At 41.9% G+C, this 21381-nt stretch overlaps 1 protein-coding gene across 7 annotated transcripts in view; it reads left to right on the top strand.

Annotated features, from left to right (window-relative positions):
• LOC138576642 (excitatory amino acid transporter 1-like) overlaps window positions 1-21381 on the top strand; it is a 718046-nt gene that overhangs the window by 559275 nt on the left and 137390 nt on the right. For all 7 annotated transcript variants that reach the window (XM_069649577.1, XM_069649571.1, XM_069649574.1 and 4 more), the window contains one exon: window positions 20932-20974. In XM_069649577.1, coding sequence (XP_069505678.1) covers window positions 20932-20974 — 43 coding nt within the window. The remainder of the gene's footprint in view (window positions 1-20931; window positions 20975-21381) is intronic.

Here is a 21381-nt window from a genome sequence, read left to right as displayed (position 1 = left end):
ACCAGCCTGAATTACTAATTGGCAGTTTGCCCTGTGGAAAAATAAGTTTGACTGGTGCACATCTCAAGCCCATCACGCAGCCAAACTCTACATGTTATTAACTACCTATTGCCCCTCTAAATCGCTTTACGTAGGCAATCACCTCATTGCAGGTCTAATCTGACTTGGAGACGGAGACATCTCCAAGCTTAGGGTGTGCATTTTAGGCTGAATTCACACTTCCTGAATTCATACCTTCCTTTCAGTGTGAACATTGCCATGGTGTCTGATTCTACCAACACAAAAGCTAAAATATCAGGTGGAGACTGATGCCACGTCTGCCCATTTCATAGAATAGGACGAAGGAGCTACACTGTTCAGACCACTTTGTTAGACATTTTTTCCCTTTGCCACTCATCTCTAGAAGAGCATCCTATGCCTTTGGGAATTCCCAAAAAAAAAGATAACAATGTAAATAAGGAACGTGGTTATCATTTATTATTGTCAGAGGAGGTTCCTTTAGGTTTCATTTTTATTATACATCCATATTATTGGATCATAAGAGCCATGCAAGCCCGCACTGCCTTCCCCCAAACTCCACCGACATTTGGCTTTCTGTATTAAGGCATTACTTTATAAATCAACCGAGAAGAACCAGAAACACACCAACAAAGTTCATCTTTCACATAGGGGCAAGAGGTAAACTTATTTTAATCCAGGAACTCTCTCTGTACCTCTCCCCTGCCTTTTGTTACCAAAAACAGGTGCCTTCTCAGACACGTTAATGTTGGACTAGACTACTTTCTGAAGTCCGAGTGGCAGTCCCGGAATTAATATTTGGGAACTGTGATGGGTCAGAAGGAGGAGTCGGATACATTGAGGACATGTAATGAAAATATATGACAAAGGCCTACCTTTCCCTATTACTAAATAGGCCAAAAGAAAGTCTCTCTTCTCCTGGTCGTCTCACACTCTTGTCTTTACTTATGTCTCTTATATGCTTAAGGGTTCACAAACCCTAGGTTTTGTATGACCGTATCCAAATTATGAGTCCCTCTCTCCTGGGTTCTCTTTTATGATTCTGTTCCCTTGACAGTCTGATTTCACAATACTTGTTAAAGTTCGTTGCAGTGGGCTCCCTACTCAAGCCTCAGTACCTGGGTGTGCTTCCCTTCCTTCCAAGGTATTGTATGGTAGGCCCAGAAAACGTTCGGGAAACAATCCAAGGAGTCAAACACTGCACGTTTTGCAAGAACAACACATTTTACTACTTGCAAAAACGGCTGGGAGTGTCTGTCAGCTCCATAAAACTGAAAACTGGCTCAACACTACCATTTCAGTTACACGTTTTATAGTGGAAAACGGCAAAATCTACATATGCAACATTTATCAAATACAAGTTGAACCCACATTTATTATTGGCTATCCCCTATACAGAAACCTAAACATCACCTATATTATGCTACCCCATTGATCAGTGACCTATGTGTAATGACATGAAAAGAACCCCCTGTGAATGACCTAATTGTGCAGTGAGCAAAGAATACCTGATTCTAAATGACCAATTCTGTTCAGGTAACTTGTTACAATGGATTTTTCTTATTGACCAAAGCAACTTGAGAAAAACTTGCGATGTGCATGCCCCATGAAATGGTCCAATCCCTGAACTGATGTGAACAGTGAAGTCAACACCCTGTGGTAACAAAATTGGTATGATACTACTTTCTCGTGAGACCAGGCAACTTGGCAATCCCGAACGGCTCTTTGACCTTGCAGCTGTACTATTTGGCAACACCTCTTGTGACTCCCACCTTGAAACCCGTTGCTTTCCTAGTGTGCATCCTTCCCTCTCTCTCTTGGGACACCTGTAGTTCCAATGAACCTGCTGTTTCTCAATGGGGCAGTATAATCACAACCTAGTTTAATACTCTGACAATATCTCAATACCATGTCTTGTTCTCACCAGAGTGCCTTTCGCACCTGCTGCACTAATCTTGTCTGAATATAATGCATTCTGTTCTCAGCGCCTGTGGGTTGCTTGGTCTCGCACCATTAACTACTGTCTGCACAGCGCTTCCCCCCTCCCTCCAGGGACCTTGGCTCTCTGAGCACCAGCTAAGGGGAAGCAAGAATAAAATCGAATTAATTGAACAAAACAGAAGCTCCAAGATGCAGCCTAATGTTTCAACTAATAGAAGCTGCAACCTCTACTTGGGCCTAATCCAAAATGGTAGAACTCTTGCTAACACGACTGACAGCCCTTATGCTACTAAACATAAACATCTATCCAACTAAATGTGGCCGTATGTGGCACCTCAGCCACCATTTTACCAACTGCCAAAGCAACATATTCCGAGTTCTCCTAAATGCAAACAAAACACAACATAACTCACTAATGCTAGCTATAAAGCACTTAAATGATCACAGGCCTAAATGATTATCAATATTGTTGCTGCTCTTCCTTTCACCATGTGATGCTCTATAAAGTGTGTTGAAGCTGACTACAAATAGCACGTTTGCCAAAATGCTAAATCAACTGGCAACAATGCTGACACTAAATGACCGGCTCTCTATGCTAATACAATGTACACAGCCTGGACCTCCTCCTATGGTTGGGACATTGCACTTGCATCCCAACAGTATTTGCTTCTACTTTTTATCTATTTCCCCAACAGTGTTGTTCGCCGTTCTTTGCAGGCATTTTTGATATTTCCAATTCTGCTCACTTAATGTTAGACTTTCTTACTTGTGACATTGCACTTTTTTTTTGCTTCGCAATACGTTGCCCATGCGGCCTCCCGCATCTCCTGTTCTCCTCGGTACCCTTTCTGATGATGGGGAGCCTGGTGCGGTTCGGCACTCACTCACTTCATGGTTCCTCTTCTCTATGCCATGCTTTGACTGCATAGCATTCTCGGGTCCTCTGACTCGGTATGCCGTCTATGGATGCACCGGCAGGTAGCTGGCAGTATTTCCTTGCTCTGGTGGTCTCCTCATTTGTTGGGCATCTTGCCCACCACGAAGCAGCCGTGGTCGTGCCACCACCTTGTATGGGTCTTCGGTCCCTGTTTGGGTATTGGTTCTCCCATTGCACGATTCGTCATCTCTCCGGTGTGTCACTCTGGCGTTCCTCTCCTTTCCAAAAGTTGTGGGATCTACGACTTCATTCTGCCCCACCTCTCCAAGATGTAAACACGTAAGGGGACTGCCCCTGTACACCACACACTCTCGCTTCACAAGGGTTACTCGACCCAGTTATATTCACATCTCTTGTTAAAGAGACGTCTCCTTTTCCTTGGTATGGCTGTTTTGTTCCCACATTGCCTCAAGCTAAACATAAGGACTTAATAGCAAGTAGTCCCCTATAAGCAGATGTGGTATTGCGTCTATGTAATTCCTCATCAGACTAGGAGCCCTTGTCCACTAAGGGGGAGTCACTCCCATTGAGGTCCCACTCGTCTATATGATATATTTTATTTGTATCACGCTCATACACAAGTGTTTCAGAGCACGACTAGGCAAGGGAGGGGAACAGGGGAGAACACAACAACAACAATCCTACTAGGCCCAGTGACATTGAGAACGCGCAAGTGCATGGAATGGGAAAAGGGAAAAAGTGCATGGAAGGGGGAGAGTGGAAAATGCGGAGCAGAGGAGAGCATATAAATAATAATAAATAAAAATAAATAGAAAAAGGGGGCATTATACAGTGGTAGTGCTGCCAGCAAGTGGCAAGTGCTGTGTTTAAGGCAGCAGACTGGGTAAGTCTGATAAGTGCAGAAAAAGAAGAAAAACGGGGGGCTGCAAGGGTACAGATACAGTCCCCAGTGCAACGAGTGGCCAGGAGGCAGCGCAGGAGGGTGGCAGGGTGAGTAGGTACCTGGGCCCAGGGGACAGAGGGTGGCCAGGTGCACAGTGCCAAGAGAGAGCAGATTAGCAGGGGAGAGGGGGAGCGAAGGCGGAAGCAAAGAGGAAGGTCTTGAGGTTCTTCCGGAACCAGAGATGGTTCTCCTCAAGTTTAAGATTGGCAGGGAGGCTGTTCCAGAGGGACGCCCCAGCCGAAGATAGAGATCTCCCCCCAGCTTGTTTCTTTGAAAAATTATTTACCGGAAGGAGTTAGACGGTGGTCTTGCGGAGTGGGCTCACCTTCCCAGCCTCAAAGGGGTGGTTCCCCCCTGAGGAGAAGCAATTAATACCCTCGATTCATCACATAACTTACCTGCTGGAGCCATAGACACTACAGTTGTGTAAAGCAGGATTGCCCAAGTACGCTCTTGAGCCACTCATGCACCCAACACTACTTGATCTGTAACCTACAATCCTTCCTAAAGTGTCTTTGAATCCCAATGTGTACATAAATGCAACTCACACCTTTCTGTGTCGTATCTGTCTAGAAGATTCCAAATATAGTGGCCTTCCATGCATCCAAACTATAAAGCATTTCTCCCTTGCCCGAGTACCTCCCGGGGACTGCAACCTCCTCCTTTCCCGCTCTCCTTCCCACTTACTTCACTCTTGCTCTTGTTCTCCTTCCCAGCAAATTAGGGTCCGGTTTTTCCAGGCCAGGGCACAATACACAACGAACAAGGATCAGTGCTTTGGAGCTACTGTGGTGGTGATTAGGCACTGTACAAAAGCACAGTAACATATCATAACAACATGGATATCAAACTAAGTTATGCAATGTTTAGTTAGTGCCAAAAACAACATGAAATCTAAATGGGTAGAGAAGGGGAGTGCTCGACTTGCCCGCTTAAGTGACCTTGGAAAGCAGTCTTTCTTTTCTTAGTACCTATCAATTTGCCTTGCTCAGGCCCATAACCTGGGACCCATCCATGCCATTACCACACAATCCGGCCCTGCTGCGAGAATGTTCCTGCTTAAATACCTACTGCTATTAATACTGATACCACCACTGTTATTTCCTCTATTATTGCTGCTCAGTAAATGGGTTCTGGGCAGACCACACCATATTCATGGCCCACCTCCTGCGACGGCCCATAAGAAGGACAAATTGCCCTATCTATCTCTGATTTGTCTAACTAGTCAAGCCCTTTAGATTTTCAGAGCAACAGTTTATCAGTGGTGGGGTACCACTAAAGGTCTTGTTGCCTTTTCAAAGGCAGCAACATTAGTCAGCAAATACATGCCTCATATCCTTGTGGTGCCTGTGGCTCAAGTCAAATGGCAGCAATTTACTCAGGTGAAAGTGGAGCAAACAGCACAGTGGTGTGCATATGCAAGAGAGCCTTGTTGCTGTGTGGTGAGTCTTGATGTGGTCTGTAGAAGACAAGGAGCCAAGGTGCATGCCAAACAGTGCATTTGAGCAGCACAACCGATTCAGTCAGTAAAGATCTTATGGCCAGAAGGAACAGTCTGATGTCTCAATAGAAAAGTTAAAATGTTGTACACTCGCATGGAGGGAATAAAGTACTTCTGTAAGTCCAAAGGAATAAGATGTTTCAGGAGGAGAGATAGATATTTTCTTCTTCTCTGTTATTAAAATAGCATTAGCGATTGGCCAGAGGGGTACAATTCATTCCCTGGATTTACCCTAAATCAAAGCCCATCATTTTCTAACTCTAGGAGGAGTTTCCCTGCCTCAACTAAACAACTACAGTCTCTTTTAAGATGTCCAAAGTAAAACGTCTTCCGTCCTATGTCCAAAACCCTACGATGTCTCTCACATGCTAAACATATCATTAAGTGCAAATGGCTTCATGTTCTCTAGCTGCAACTTGCAGCTGTAGTTCAACTCAAAGATTCAAAAGGGTGTCAAAGAAGAAAACAACTAAATGTTCCAGCATCATTGAAAGGGGATTCTCTTCCCGTATGTTTCTTAGTTCTTTCACAGTCTCCTAAGCACCAAGAGGGTGTTTGCCTCCTCTGAACTTTTACTCTACTTTCAAATATATGGTAAGGATTTCTTCTCCCTACAATCTCTTCCTTCCAAGGGACTTGTTTCCCTTCCCCTAGGTTTCAGACTTTCACAAGGCTTCTTTACTTTCCTCTTGCTTGCTTTCCGCACATTTCAAGTGTGAGTCTCCTGACTCATGAGCAAATAATTGCCTGCTGTACTCTCCTGCCAGAACTTTATTTTCTTTGAGTGCAGGTCTCAGACTTGCTTTCAAGGTATCTTATTCTCCTGCCAGGACCTTGCCAATGTCGTAACACTCTCATATGTTCATATTAATTTTCCTTTTGGGTATTGGGCCTTTGCCTGTCTTACGTGCTTGCCAGGTACCCCCAGCTCCCCTTCTCCCAGGCTTTCAAATTACTTACAATTGGCATGCAGGGTACGCCTCAAAGCACCCCGGTGTTCCAATCTACCTGTGTGGGCTCACATCTCTCTCCTGGCTGGTTCAGAATTCTCCATGGTCTGCGTGTTGCCTGGCAATAAACTTTGTCTTCTGACCAGTGTCATTTAAGCTCCCCAGTCCTTGCACTGCAGTGGCTCTCCCAGTAGAGCATCTCTTGCTCCTTGTAAGCAGCGGACCTACGGTCTCAGAGCCTCCTCTTCTGACAGTCATGATCTCGCCTGCTTTCAGGTCTGCTCAGCGTCCCTACACCTGTCCACTGCTGCCAACTTCTCCCAGTAAGCCACAGACGGAATTCAATCCTTTCTCAATAACAGGTCAATGAGAGTCTTTTCTCCTTCAGCCACTGCTGATCCATCTCCTATTATATGTGGCGTACCGCAAGGCTCTTGCATCTCACCTACTATGTATAATATATTTACACAGACGTTAACTAACACAAATTGTGACATGTAATTCAACTTAACTTTTCACAATATTCGAATTTCAGCCGGTGACATCTCCTCCCAGGTTATCTTATAAATTGATTTCTTACTTTGTCAAGACGTTTTCTGCACAGGTTGCTTTCAGAAATCTATGTATGATTTTGTCTTATTATCTGTTGTTCATTTTTTATTTTCTGTACATGCATTTTTTGAATTCAAGGGTGCCTGACTTTTCTTTTTACTATTTGTATTGTTTGAAACTCAAGGTTTATTTTTTTCATTGTAAATCACCAACATTGGATTTCCAAAGTTTTTCGTACCACTGCATTTTATATTGACAAATAGAATAAACTGGGAAACACAAAGGTTTTTCTTCCTTTTATTTACTTCCTTTGATTGTATTTCAATTCTCAAGAGATATTTAATATGGATATCTATGATACCAAATGTGAATATGAATTGGATTAAATTCACGATCTAGGTTAGAATCATTTTCTTACAGCTTTCTGGATTTCTACGTATTTATAATATATTTACGAAGCCTTTGTTTGACGATCTGGGTGTCACCTTCACCAATTACGCCAATGATGCCTTGATGCTCCTACCCTTCTCTGGTGATTACGATACAGACCTGGCCCTATTCAACAAAATATATCTAATCATTCAAGCATGGATGGCAGCTCATGGCCTGTGCCTGAATAATGATAAGACAGAGATATTGATCCTAGGAGCCCCGGCTAACCTCAATGAACTTGGCAGTCAATTCTCATCATTCAATATTGATGGTATCAACATGAAAGTCACCAATGAGACTAAAACTTTAGGATTCTACTTGGATTCAGCCTTGAACCTGGGAAAACAAGTTAATGCTATGGCTTCTGCAACAGCCTACACGTGCGAGCTGATACATGCATGCAAACCCTTCTTAATTACTATGAGTTGCATCACACTAGCGAGAACCTTAATCGTTTGCAAACTTGATTATTGCAACACCCTCTATGTAGGAACTAGCAAACATATCACAAACAAACTCCAAATATTACAAAATAATGCACTAAGAACAGCATTAAGCATTCCAAGGAGACAGCACATCTCTGAGGCCAGAAGAAAGTATAAATGGCTCTCTTTAAAGGATAGGATTCAATTCAAAATAGTCTCCATCACCCATAAATGTATGAATAATTCTGCCCTGCAGTACCTAAGAGAAAATAATCATCATCAAAAAATCCTCATCACATCCTACTAGGTCTGCAAACTCATGCTGCATTGTAGTTCCCAGATTTAACCTTAGAAGGGTTGGTGGCAATAGTGTTCCAGTTCAGGCCGCCCAATACTGGAACTCTCTTCCTTTCCATCTACAAATTGACCAGACATTCCAAAGCTTTAGGAAAAATACCAAAAACAGGCTAGTTACGCATGACATTTGACTGCCATCAAGTCATCCACTATTTTTGATTCCATACCTGTTCTGATTATTGTAATGTACTTTCTCCTTGGTTGGCATTATTTGTCATTTGCTGTACTGTATATAATGTACTGTATATAATGTGTGTAACTATTTTTGTGTGCAACTATAAGCTTTGAAATCTCATGCAATGCGCCCAGATACCTACAGGTTTGGTGCGCTATACAAATCAATAAACAAACGGTAACCCAACGAGCCTTGGGTATGGCGCGTCTCCATCTTTTCGGCTTGTCTTTGAAGGTTCCAAACCGGCTGCAGTCAGCTGTTCAGAGCAACTAGCCTGCACTGTGTCGTTCTCGGCAGGCGTCATCTTCATTAAACAGGCCATCTCTTCATTCCTGTAGGCCCATAGGAACAAGCATGCGTTTGTCTATGGTTTTTAAAAGGAAGTTCCAGATTACAATATGCCATACATTATTTTCTTTTTTTTTAATGTTTTGATTTTTGGCTTTATTCGGTTTAACAAATTGAAAACCTTAAGCCAATATCAAACATAAAATACAGTCCTTTTGCATAACTTCAAACAGCAGGACAAAAGATAAAGTCTGCACGTCACACCTCATCTTCACAGGCTTTCTTACTTTCGATCTTTCCTCATTTCTTAATCAATCAGTTTTGCTTTTTTTGAGGATTCTTCAATTTTCTTAATCATGGTTTAGTCTAACCAGCACCAAGTTAATAGTTATTGTCTCCCCTTCAATGAAAGCCTGCCACCATGTCTCTATTCCTCTATTTGAGGTAAGTTTTGCAATTTTCCCAGGCATATTTCTCTTTCGTCCGTTAGGCCTTTACATTCTAATGTTAAATGTTTCAGTGATTCCACTGTGTTTGGCTTAGAACAGACTCTACAGTTTAACGTAACACCTTGTTTCGATCTTCTGTGTTACTTCCCCAGTGGGTAGAGTATTCAAATGGAATCTCATTGTGACCTAAAAACCAGTTTGGAAACAATTTCAGGTATCCTGGAAGTGTGTTCAATTTCCTTGATGTTGACCAAAAGTCTTCATAGCTCTTGTAATATCTTAATTCCTCTTGCGTCTGTATCCAGTCTGTTGTGTACAGTTTCTTTTTTGTTTTCAAGGGGTTATTCAACAGATCCTCTACAATATCTTTTTTATGATACAATCTTTCCTTGAGCGGTCAGGTTTTTCACTTTTTTGCACATTTGGTTTTTTCTTTGTGCCTCGCTTTGACTGTTGTTAATGCACACTCCTAAATAAGTTATCGAGTGTACTTCTGGTATTCTCTTGCCTTTAAGGAACCAACCAAAATCCTTTTTCTTGTTGTTTTTTGCTTTTGACAAGGTCAATATTCAAGATTTTTCTGGGTTTATTATTAAACCATTTGCCTCAACATATTTCTCTAGTGCCTCCAGCTGTTGCTGGAGTCCTATTGGTGTATGATCTAATAAGACGATGTCCTGCGCATACAGGAGTATTGATGTTCCTGCAATTGTTGGTGGAAATGCACGTATGTCATGAAATGTTTCGTCCATGTCCGAAGTATATAAATTGTATAATTCGGGAGCCAATGGGCAACCTTGCTTTAACCACATAGTGGTATGTATTTGAGTTGTTGCTAACCCTGACTTGTTCAATCTTACTCTTACAGAAATGTTGGTATATAGTTGTTCGATGTTATGCAACACTGTCAGGGGGCACTGGCATTGTGAAAGTTTTTGCCACCGATCTTCCCTGCTGACCATATCAAAAGCCTTAGATAGGTACACGAAAGCTAGGTATATTTTGGTCTTTGTTTTTGCTGTTCTGTCCTTCAGCAAGTTGATTAGGAAGAGGTTAAGGGCAGTCCCTCTCCCTCTTACAAATCCCGATTGCCACGGGTCCCTTCTTCCTGCCTCTAGACTCCAGGCTGATAAAGACATCAGCAGCACTGAGGCAAAAAGCTTCCTCAACACGTCAAGAAGGGCTATTGCCCGGTAATTATCCGGATTTGTCCTGAGTCCCTTCTTGAATACTGGGACGATCACTGCGTACCTCCAATAGTTCGGCACCTTTCCCACTGTTATTACATGTTCAAATAAATAATTCAGAAAGGTCGCCCATTCTAATGGGTGGTTCTTTAACATCACGTTAGTGAGACAGTCAGGTCCTGGAGCCCTCGAATTTTTAAGTCTCTTAATCATTTCTTCCATAGTTGAGAAGTCCATGTTTTTGAAATTACATCTGAGCTCACTTTCTGTTGTGTTTGTGCATACAATTTGCACCATGTACTCGCCGTTATCGTACTTAACATCAAGTAATCTTGTGGGGCATTGACTTCATTTATAATGCCCCAGATTTCATGACTATTTCTGTTTTGGATTTTCCCAAGCATGGAAATAGAATCCTGGTTTAACATTGTTTTTTTTTTAAACGTAGCCAATTCAATTTTTGTTTGGCTTTCCTTATTTCCTCTGCTGGGTCTTGATTCTTATTTTTAATTAAGTTCCTTATTTTTTTCTTCAGGGTGTTTTTCTGGTCTACAATTGCTTTATCATATACGTGCTTTTTTATATTTGTTGGTTTATTTCCTTCCTTCTGGGTTGTACTAAACTCTTTCAATAGAGGGAGGTAATCAATTATATTGCCATCTTCTTCTCCTTGCCTTTTCTTAAAGTTCTCAGGTTAAAGGTTAGTCCAGGCTGATTATCAACTTCAATTTTGTATCTATTTCTGCCAGGATTAACTGAGATTGACAAATCGGTTCCATGAGTGATTGTTTTGATATTACTCATATTTTTGCATGTCAACTGTAGGATATTATGATCGCTTGCTGAAGTAATGTCTACGTCCAACTTTTAGATTTTGTGGAAGAGGTTTGAAGAGATATTTATGTAGTCCAGGATCTCTGTCGAGAATAAGCCTCTCCAGGTTGGTCTTGCCGGGATATCCCCTTTTATTGATCCGTTCAATACTACACAATCTCTTGAGGTTAATGAGTTTATCCATCATGTACCTCATTTTTGTTTGTTCCTGCTGACTGCTATACCATTGTTTTGTAAATTGCCAGAGCTGAAGCATGAACAGTTTAGATTGCCCACTATTATGAAGGTCAGGTCTGGCCATTTTTCCCTCTGTTCGTCTATCAGTGTTGCTACATCTTCTGGGAAATTCTCATTTGATGGTGTTACAGGGTTCCAATAAACATTGATGATTATCAAGACTCTCTGCAGGTTAATTGAAACTTGCCCCTTCTTGATCGTCAGTAGCTGAATATAAGGGGTAGGATTTATCTCATAGAGCACCTCCCAGTTCATATTGTTCTTTATTGCTACCAAAAGGCCTGATTTAGGTCTTCCCTTTTGTCCCTTTATGGCTGGATTTATTAACACTTGGTATCCCTCTATGATCAGTGCTTCAGCCAGCCATGTTTCCTGTAAGCACATAACATGTGCCCTTAGTTGTTGCAGATCACCTTGCCTGTACAGGTGAGTGAAACCTCTTGTGTTCCAACTCACCAACCTCCATGCCTCTTCTGTTTTCACCTTTAAACATTATTGCTGTTGCATTTTATCTGCCACCAATTTGGCTAACCAATTCCATTTATCGTTGTTATCTTCTGTGTTTTTGTTTTTTCCTGTATGTTCCTCGTATTGCTTCCTTTTTTATTCGTGTTATTCTCGATCACCTGGTTTCCTTTGTTTTTGGCCGCCTACCTACCTATAGATTTTTTATTTTCTAGGCTCAGGTTTTTCTCTTTTTTTTTTGATAGCAAAAAGTTTTTTGCTTAAATCAAACCCCATAGCTCTTAAATGGGAAGCTTCTTCCAAAAGTAGTTTTTTAACCAGTCTCGAGACTGTATGGAGCAACACCTTGTCTGTGCGATCTTCTTCTGGGAATTCTACTATGGCTATATCGCTCGATGTCATCAATCTCAAAGCCGGGATATGACGCAATAATCTGATAACATTTGATCTATTCAAGATCAAACCGTCGTCGTAGTGCAATATTCTCTCCAGAATAAGACCTTCTGGTTGTTCCAAAATCTCCTCCCATTCTTCAAACGCCTGTTTAACTTTGGCACCTTTTGTTCGCCGATCTTTTTGGTTGTTGGAATTTAATGAGTTATTTGACAGGTTTCTTCTCCTTTTTGGGACCCCCCAGCCTCAATGGTGATGGTGCTTGGTTTCTTCCCTTTTCTTGTGTGTTTTCCTTGTTCTGATCTTTGGCGTTCCTGTCTCCTTTTTCTGTATTTGATTTCTGAGTTGGGCCCTTTGGAATCCTTTCAGGGTCCTTTGTTTCTGAACTTCTAGCTTCTTTTGAATTTCTATACTGAACCGGACTTAGGTTTCCAGTTGGATGTTTCCTTTGCTGTCCTTTACATTTGAGAGTCTTCTCTCTCCTCGTGTTCTTGGAACCACTTGTATCCCTCTCCCTGATTATTGAAATGTCGAAAGTTTGTTCCTGGTCAGTCTCATATCTTGTGCTTTCCTGTTCTTCCGTCACTTCGCTCTCCTCTGAAATCGAGTACGTTGTGAGGTGCAGTAGATTTTGCTCTATTTCCTCCTCTTCTAAAGATTCCACGATCTCCAATATTTGTTTTTCTTCCCCTTTTTTTTTTCTTTTCTTCAATCTTAGGTACTCCTAACCCAAGCTTGGTAATACTGAGCCCTTCTGTTGGAACTATGAGGTTTTTAAAAAACACTTGACTCTTGTTGGATTTCTGATTGGTAGGTAGTGATTGATTCTTTAGTTATTTTATCGTTATACTCCCTTTAACCTCCTTGTTCTTGAGTTCAGGTAGTTTTGCTTGTTTTTTCCCCTACGTGTTTTTGGTTGTCCTTAAACCCTGAATTTGTAAAAAGTTCACAGATTTTTATTTCCGGGTTGATATTCGGATCACTATAGTTGTTTTCATTATTTTCATCTGTTATCCGTCCCCTTGGGACTACACCTTCTAAGGTTGAGTCTTACTTATTTTTCTGTTTTTTCTGGGCCATGACTGGCTTGATTTTTCGATTTTAGAGTTTGTCTCATTCAATATTGGTATTCCTTGTGTATTTAGTTGAGACTTCGTCCCCTCCGTAGCTCCACTCACTTCCCTCCCGTCCATTTGTTGGTTTCCTAGGGAATGGTGGGAGGACTGAGGCACTGCCTCCTTATTTTCTTTGTTCTTCCTTAGGGAGTCTTCCCTTGTTATCTGAGTTAATGACTGGCTCTTTTCTACTTTATTCGACTCTCCAGTGTCTACAGTCTCTTGGGTGATGTGTCCATTATCCCAATTCATGTTGTATACAACCTGTCTGTCTTCTTTTCCAGTATTATTGCCAATTATTCTCTCCTTTCTACCAATCTCCTTTCTTTCCTTTCCGATTGGCTCAAGTATGTCGTGCAATAGTTGGGCAACCTTCGCATTACTATTGTCAAGGTTGTTTTGCACTGATGCAATGAAACCTTCCACAAAGATTGTCTTTGAGTGGACCATTGCCAATAAGGTGGTTTGATCTTGTAGTTTGGCTGATAAATCCTCATGCAGCTTCATAAAAGGTGCTATAATTGCCGCCATTGTTGAAACCAAGAGGAACCTTTCTTCGGGATATCCGTGTAAGTTTGGACCCTTCGTTTTTGTTTCTTTGTTAAATTCAGTCAGAGTTGGTCGCTCTAGGTAACTATCTCTAATTGTGTTTCTTTCTCCTTAGTAATTTGCTTTTCTTCTCTTTCGGGGGATGTTTGCGAAGCCTTGTCTTTTGAATTTTTTTGTTGAATATTTTGTGTTTCATTAATGCAGTTAGTTGTTTGTACTGCCTTGTTTTCTCATTTTTGATAGTGTTATTTGTCTGCGTTATTGTCCTTTCTTCATCTTCCGTGGTTCTCGAAGTTTCCAATAGGACCTCATCTGAAATTTCAGGGGGTTCCTTGTTCGCCAACCTTTGTGTTGGCTGGTTTTGGTGACTATTAAACTGGAATTGCCTATACATCAGTGGCAATCTGTTGAAGACAAAATGGCAGGGCCTCATGTCATCTGACAACTTTTGAGGTTTCCAAATACTTTTTTCCATTGTCCTATTGTTTGTGTGTTTGAGTTGACGTAATTCTATTCTATTGTCTTCTGTTAGGTAACCACATTCTTGGATCGTTGGTATTTTGCAATGGGATCCCATCGTTTGGATCATGTTATTTTTCCTCAATTTTTCCGCGGGCTGGAATTCCCTCATGTCATTTTTATCCTGTGTTAATGTGTCTTCTTTACTGAGCCGCTCTGCGGCCTCCTTATCATCCATTCTCTTAGTTAACTGTGAATCCGGGATGTAGTCCGCTCCTACTGCCTCAGTATGGTTGTAGTTCACTTCCTGTTGTTCTACAGTCTTACTGTCTTTTTGTTGGGGGTTTCCCCCCTCTCCTTGATCCCGCTTGCCTATTTGGTGTTTCCCCTCTGTGGTCTTCTCTGCATCGTTGTATGATGTGGTGTTGCCCATCACCAACTTTTGTTGCGGTTCACTGTCTTCTTTGGACTGTCCAATTGGAGCCCCCTTCCCTCTTAACTGGTACTGCTCTTCAGATGTTGGGTTTTCCAAGCTTTGGTGGCTCAAAAAACCTGGCTCTTTGGCCTCAGGATTACCTGGCGGAATCTTAGGTAATGTTATGGCTGGGCTACTCTCTACACTTAATTGTGCTCTATGTGCTGCCCCATGTTTGTCAATATAGGAAGCAGTGCTTGCTCCTATATTTAACGTGACATTAAACAGATACTTTGTCACGTGGTCTGCGCGTGCATGGTCGTGTGTTTTTATGCTGGGCTTGGTCGAAAGTCCTGGAGTGTCTGGCTCCGCTGCCCATGACGGTGTGGAACATTCTACCAGCTCCATGCCCTCCTGGTCTGTCCTTAAGCAAGCCTGGGTTGTCGCTTCCTGCAATGGGCATAGGGACAATTTATGTTCGTGTGACTGGGGTCCCTCTGTTAGTTTGTTGTGTATTCATTGTGAAGCCCTTCTGGGTGACCACTTAGATGTAGTGTCTGTTGAATGATTTCTTTTTCGTATATAAATGGAGACTTACCTTAGCGTTGTCCAACAGCAAGGTTGTTCCTTCGACCACAAATTACTGCTTGTCAGCCGCCACCTGACACCGGACACTCTGACCACACTCCGCTCCGCTTCACTCCCAACTCACTTTTTCAACTGGGGAGAGCGTCAGTGGAGGCGTGGCAATCCAGCAGCACGTGAGAATAGACTTTGTGCTGCAAGCCAGCAGCAAGTGAAGGCAGACTCCTTGTCCTCAGCGCCTCTCACAATTAGCTGGCAATCATTCAAATTTCGTTTTTTCCGCTCGCGTAGATATAACCAAAGAACAGTAGCAGGGTCCACGGCACACTGGACACTCTGACAACACACCATATGCCATAAATTGCAGGGAAGGCAATGACTGGTGACTATCCCTCACAAAGGGAGGGGGGCGAATGCCAGATCTTCTAATGAGCTATCTTCACTTCACTGAGTTTGGCATCCCCATGTGGTACTCCTGTAGATAACCACAGCCAGGGTCAGAGTCGGGTAGCTTCTGCCCTTCCCTGGCCACATGGGGGAAGACTTTCCCTGGGAAGTTAGTGATGGCTTCACTAGATTCATCAAAGTTGGCAGATAACACAGTGCCAGACACCCCAGGCATAGTAAATAGGGTTTCAGTATTACAGAATCCTCATTGTAGATTATGGAGCTACAAAGCTACCAGCTACAAAGAAGCATTTTGTTTTCAAACTAATTCTGTTGGAATTCTTGGTGCATATAAGTTGGAATCTGGATTGCTAAGAGTTGGAAGAGGCGGAAAAGCAAGATACGTTGAGTAAATTTGATCAACTTGGAGACCAGTGTTAAGACCTGCATTGATGATCCTCAATCGGACAAGGAAGGGTTCCGGAAGCTTTGTCTTCTGGAAGTATATGGTGCTGGCAAAGATGCTGGAGATGGTCGGTCTTGATTCTGTGCTCCTGATTGTGGGTGGTTAAGTATCCATTGTATTAGAATACATAATACTCTTCTGAGAGCCAATACCTCTGAGGCTTACTTCTCCCACTCCATGACACTGGGTTTTCAGTCATTGTGTGAAAGATAAAATTGCCTTTTCGGAGATAATGGTAGATCCAAAAATCAAGGACAATTCAAGTATGAGGTGGTGATGAAATCCACTAAACGTGGGTCTTTTACAGGAGGGGTAACTTTGGATGGAAGATGGAACATCTAGGTAAGTGATTGGCATTTAGATGCCTGCCAGAATAATCTTTCTTGCATAAATCCTTCTCATTTGGGTCACAAGATGTTCAGGCTAAAACTAGTTGAAACAGAGGAGAAGGCGTGGAGAAGGCATTTGAGGACCAACAATGTTACACTTGGCACATGGCTCTAATGTAACCAAAATGCATAAGGGAAAGTCCACAAGCAGAGGTGTATCCAGCTGTGTTAACGGGACCTTGAAGGGTCACACACTGTCAAATTGAGTTCGAGCTTTTGGGCAGGCCCTGATGAGGCAGTGGAGAGGAACTTAAAGGGATCAGCTGGTGGTGGGAAGAATATTATATTTTGATGCAAAAAGGAAAACATTTGATAGCTGGCTATCATCAAGACTGATCCTGATATGTAATCACACGATGGTCAACTAATAAAAAGCACAGAGCTGCATCGAAGATTGTGATCCCATCAGAATTGAGGGTCATGCCCGTGCCAATGTACTCCTTGGTGTGTAGAAATGGGGAAACCCTCTCCTGACCACACAATACCACCTCTGGACCGCATACACAGCTGTCTCGAGTGACCCTGTGTTAAGACCTGTGACTGGAAGAAAAATCAACAGGTGGGACAATCCTCCAACGATAAACAGTGAGACACCAATCAAAGTCCAACAACTTCTTTTTGCTTTTCGATGGATTGGTAATTTGTTGCTCTAGATCGGAATCAACACTTTGAAGAACCATTACACACGAGTTACAGAATTTGGCTAAAAAGCCAGAGCGCTCAGTATTATTTCCAACAAGTTCATATAGAGTGTTAGGTAGTGGGGCCTTCATTTTTGCGTATAGAGAAAGCATTCTCCAGTGCACGCAAGACCTTAAGAAGGCATATCCTAATTCATATCTAATTGCGGTTAGAGGGAACGCATTCGGTAGACAAAGGACCCGTCTCCAAATTGCACCTTCGATTGCATTCAGTTTAGGCACAGTTAGCTTGGTACATAATTCCAGGTCATATGTCAGTTTGGGGGCTATTTTCCCTTCAAAGAAGAGAAGGGCTGGTTTTATGGAAAATCAACCGTATTTGCGGTCGATCTTTACGATCCGATTTCCCAATGCCTTGGCTTTGTTGAGAAGCACATCAAGTTGCCCTCTCGAGCCCGTGGATGCACCAACATAATAGCCCAGATAGGTGAGGCAGTTACAGATGGACACCTTAACACCCTCCAAGTTTCAAGAATGACTTGGTTTTGTACAGGGTCCTTTAGATAATGCAAGGATTTTAGTTTTGGAGGGGTTAATAATCGGGCCATTAATCTTGGCATAGTTGGCAAAAATATCCAAGAGGTGCTGAAGCCCCACCTTGGTTGAGTCGAACAACAAAAAGTCGCCCGCATAGGCCAACCATACGATCTTAATAGAGTCCATTTTTGGGGCTAGCAGACCCTCCTTGTCCAAATATTCTACTGCATCTGAAACATACTCATTGAATACCCACGGAGCTAAGACACACCCCTGTCTGACCCCACAGTGTGTACGGGCAATGGATGACATGTCGCCCTTTTGGTTTAGGCGTATTCTAATGCCAGAGTTGTTATATACCCCCTCCTGCAGACTCACTAGGCCCCTCGGCAGACCCCAGAATGCAAGCTTGCTCCACAGCCTTCATCGATCAACACAATTGAAGGCTGCCAAGAGATCCACTGAGGCCATAAAAGTGGGGCCTCTATCCCTGCTCCAGGCAGCGCCCTGAATGCATTTGACCACAATTCTATTGATGCTAGTAGAATGATATTTGCGAAAACCAGTCTGCAAAGGGCTCCAAGGATGACAGTTTTTTACCCATTCTTTAAGATGAGAGGGAAGTAGGGCAGAGAAGATTTTGCAATCTGCATCGATTCAGGCAATAGGCCGATAATTCTTTGCGTCAGACCTACTGCCACATTTAAAAATTGGTATGACAGTAGCTAATGACCATGAGTCTGGGCAACCCCCATATTATGTCCCTAAACTGATAGTAAAGCAGATTAGCCCACAAGTTTGGATCAGATTTAAATGTGTTGTTAGTTAGCCCGTTAGGGCCAGGTGCTCTAGATCTTTTGCACTTTAGGATTAAACCCAAGACAGTATCGATCTCAATGGAGGGTTCCCATTTGACGGTGGATCATTTTGGGATACAGACTATGAAGTTATGACCCCCTTGAGATGGTTTAAGAGCAAATCTATTTCTATAGAAGTCCAACCATACTTGTTCCAAGATTGGGTTTGATAGGGCGTTAGCCGAGTGGGTATCTTGTCTGTTTACGATGGCCCAAGAGGCCCCCACATTTGACCTGATAAGAATTTGCAGCATTACTTCAGCATCTTGTTGTAAAAGACAATGCTTAAATGTTTTGCACAGGCTTTTATACATTTGTTTGATCTTTCTAATAAGTCCAAATAGTGTTGCCCTATAAGAGGAACATTGTTTTAGAAAACCATTTGCACTGCAACTAAATAATTCTAATCTCTAAGGTGAACAGCTCCAACCCTATCAATCTAGATTTAGAGCAAACCACAGTACAGATACTGCTAGCATCCATGTACTTGATGACATCTCATTCATTATTAATGGGGGTGGGGCCTGTCATTTCGTACTTTGGATCTCTCAGTTGCCTTCAATACTGTGGACCACTTTGTCCCACCTGTCACGGCTAATGGGGATAGTGAACTGTATTCAATTAGTTCCAATCATTTCTTTCAAACAGACATCACATTGTCAACATTGGGGCCACAACTTCTTCCTCTCTTCTGTGTGGTGCAGTGTTCCCATGGGATGAACTCTTTCCCCTATCCTTTTTAAGCTGTATATGGAACCACTGGTGGAGCTAGTGCTTAGGCATGGTATCTCCATCCATCCGTATGCAGATGACTCTCAGTTATACTTGAAAGTGTCTTCTGACAACCATTTGTCATCTGGGACAATGTTTAAATGACATTGACGAATGGATGGAATCAGCGGGCCTCATCATGAGTTGGGCGGTCGCCCTTAAATGCAGTGGTAACTCTATTACCGCAGCATTTAAGGGTCCACCCAAACATGAGTCAGACAGCATTTACCCCCATCTAGAAGCTGGGGCTAAATGCGGTGGAAAAATGGTGGTTTTCAGTGCAATTACCATGCGGTAATACCGCTGGCGGTAATTGCGCCGAACATTCCCCATTTGGTCCAATGGTCCAGATGGGGAATTCGGTGCAATTACCGTTACGTGGAATTTACAGTTACCGACCAACCCATGTTCCGGTGGTAATACCATCAGACGGTTGGGTGGTAACGCAAATACCAGTCGGTATACCACCCAACTCGTGATGAGGCCCAGTATGTCTATAAAATTCAACAGTTAAAAAACAGAATTTTATGGTATGGCGCAGATAAAATCCTCAAAACTATCCCATCAGGTTTGTAACTTCCAAGTTAATTCCTGGAAATAAACTTCTTGAAGCTAATGCCTCAGCTAAATCATTTGGATTTCTTATTTCCTACAAACGATCATTGACTCGCTATGTAAATACGAAAGTTCAAGTAATTTATTGTCAATTGTTGCTGCTTCATAGAATTAAGGAGTTTCTTCTTTCTAATTGTTTTCATTCATTGTTCAATCTCTGGTCTTATATCATGTTGATAAAGGAAATGCAAGCTTGATTGGGGTACACAGGTTTACCTCAAGACCCCCTAAAAAAACCTTCTATGGTGCAGCAGAACTGATTGTAGGTGCCAGAAAATGTGACACTCTTACAGCTATATTAAACTCATTATTCTGGCTCCCCCTCTATTCATGTGTTCTTTTTTAATTGTGCTGCTTAAACTTTAAGACATGCCTGAGGGAGAAATGGGAACTCCAGAAATGGAGACAAGCCATTATCTCTGAAGTGAATACAACTACTCAAAATCAAGCTTTCAATATCGCTGCTCCGAGAAAGCTTGATTTTGAGTTCTCTTGAACACCCTTATGCATTTTTATTCCCACACTAATGTTAGTTGCAATTTAGGAAATACTGACAGCCCCTCTTTTCCCTATGAGCTAAATCTCTACTACCTCAGCTGTTATGATTTATTTTACAGTTTTTTTTACCACCGGTTTAACTGTCTTTTGTTTGTTCATACATTTTTTGATTTGTGTATTAATGTTGAAAAGCAGATACTGGTTTTTAAAATAGATACAATACCCCTACTATATAGTGCTCTGCTGCATCTGGTCTTAGTTCATGCTAAATAAGTTTCTAACTTAACATACATTTGTAGTGACCTTTGTTTATGATTTCGCAATTGCTCATGACCTGTAAAACACGTAATTATTTTTTAAATTAGTGTCTATGCCCCCATATGTCCAACGGTGGTTTACCGTAGTTTACACTGTCTGGCTGTACAGAAACTGCTCTATAGATTTCAACTTGTGGAACAACCACTTTACATATCAGAGCTTTTTTCATGCATTAGGCTGGGGATGGATTGTTTTTTTCTTTTATCATTTGATAGCAGACTACAGCTGTGTAGAATACGCCTTGGAAGAAAACGATTTGTCAATATCTGTCTCATTCTTTGCAGGAACATGTTCCCGCCTAATCTGGTCGAGGCCTGCTTCAAACAGGTAAGCAGAAGTTAGTCTTCATTATTTCATAGGGGCACAGGGCCCCAAGCTTGCTGGATGTAAAAGAGGAAAACTAACCAAAATCAGTTGATTTTCATTCATGAATACATTCACGTTTTAAATTATTTAGAACATTGGTCAAAATAATATAATAATATAAAAAATAAAAATCATCAGAAGGCATAAGTATTTTCCAATTATTTGAACAATGATTTCCAAATTAACAACTTTCAATAATGTTATAGTCCCATGTGTCTAAATCTATTTCACACTCTGTTCCATTGAATTAATACATTCTCACCTTCTCCAGGATGCTATTTTTTAACTTTCTCTGGAGTGATTGGTCCTAAAAAAGATGTTGTTTCTTTAATTTATTATAAAACTCATGGTCATAGAACACGTGCAAG

This window comes from Ambystoma mexicanum, chromosome 1p (genome assembly GCF_040938575.1).
Source record: "Ambystoma mexicanum isolate Mex_15411 chromosome 1p, UKY_AmexF1_1, whole genome shotgun sequence".
NCBI lineage: Eukaryota > Metazoa > Chordata > Amphibia > Caudata > Ambystomatidae > Ambystoma > Ambystoma mexicanum.
Note: the sequence above shows the minus strand (reverse complement) of the source record. Positions and strands in the feature narration are given on the sequence as shown.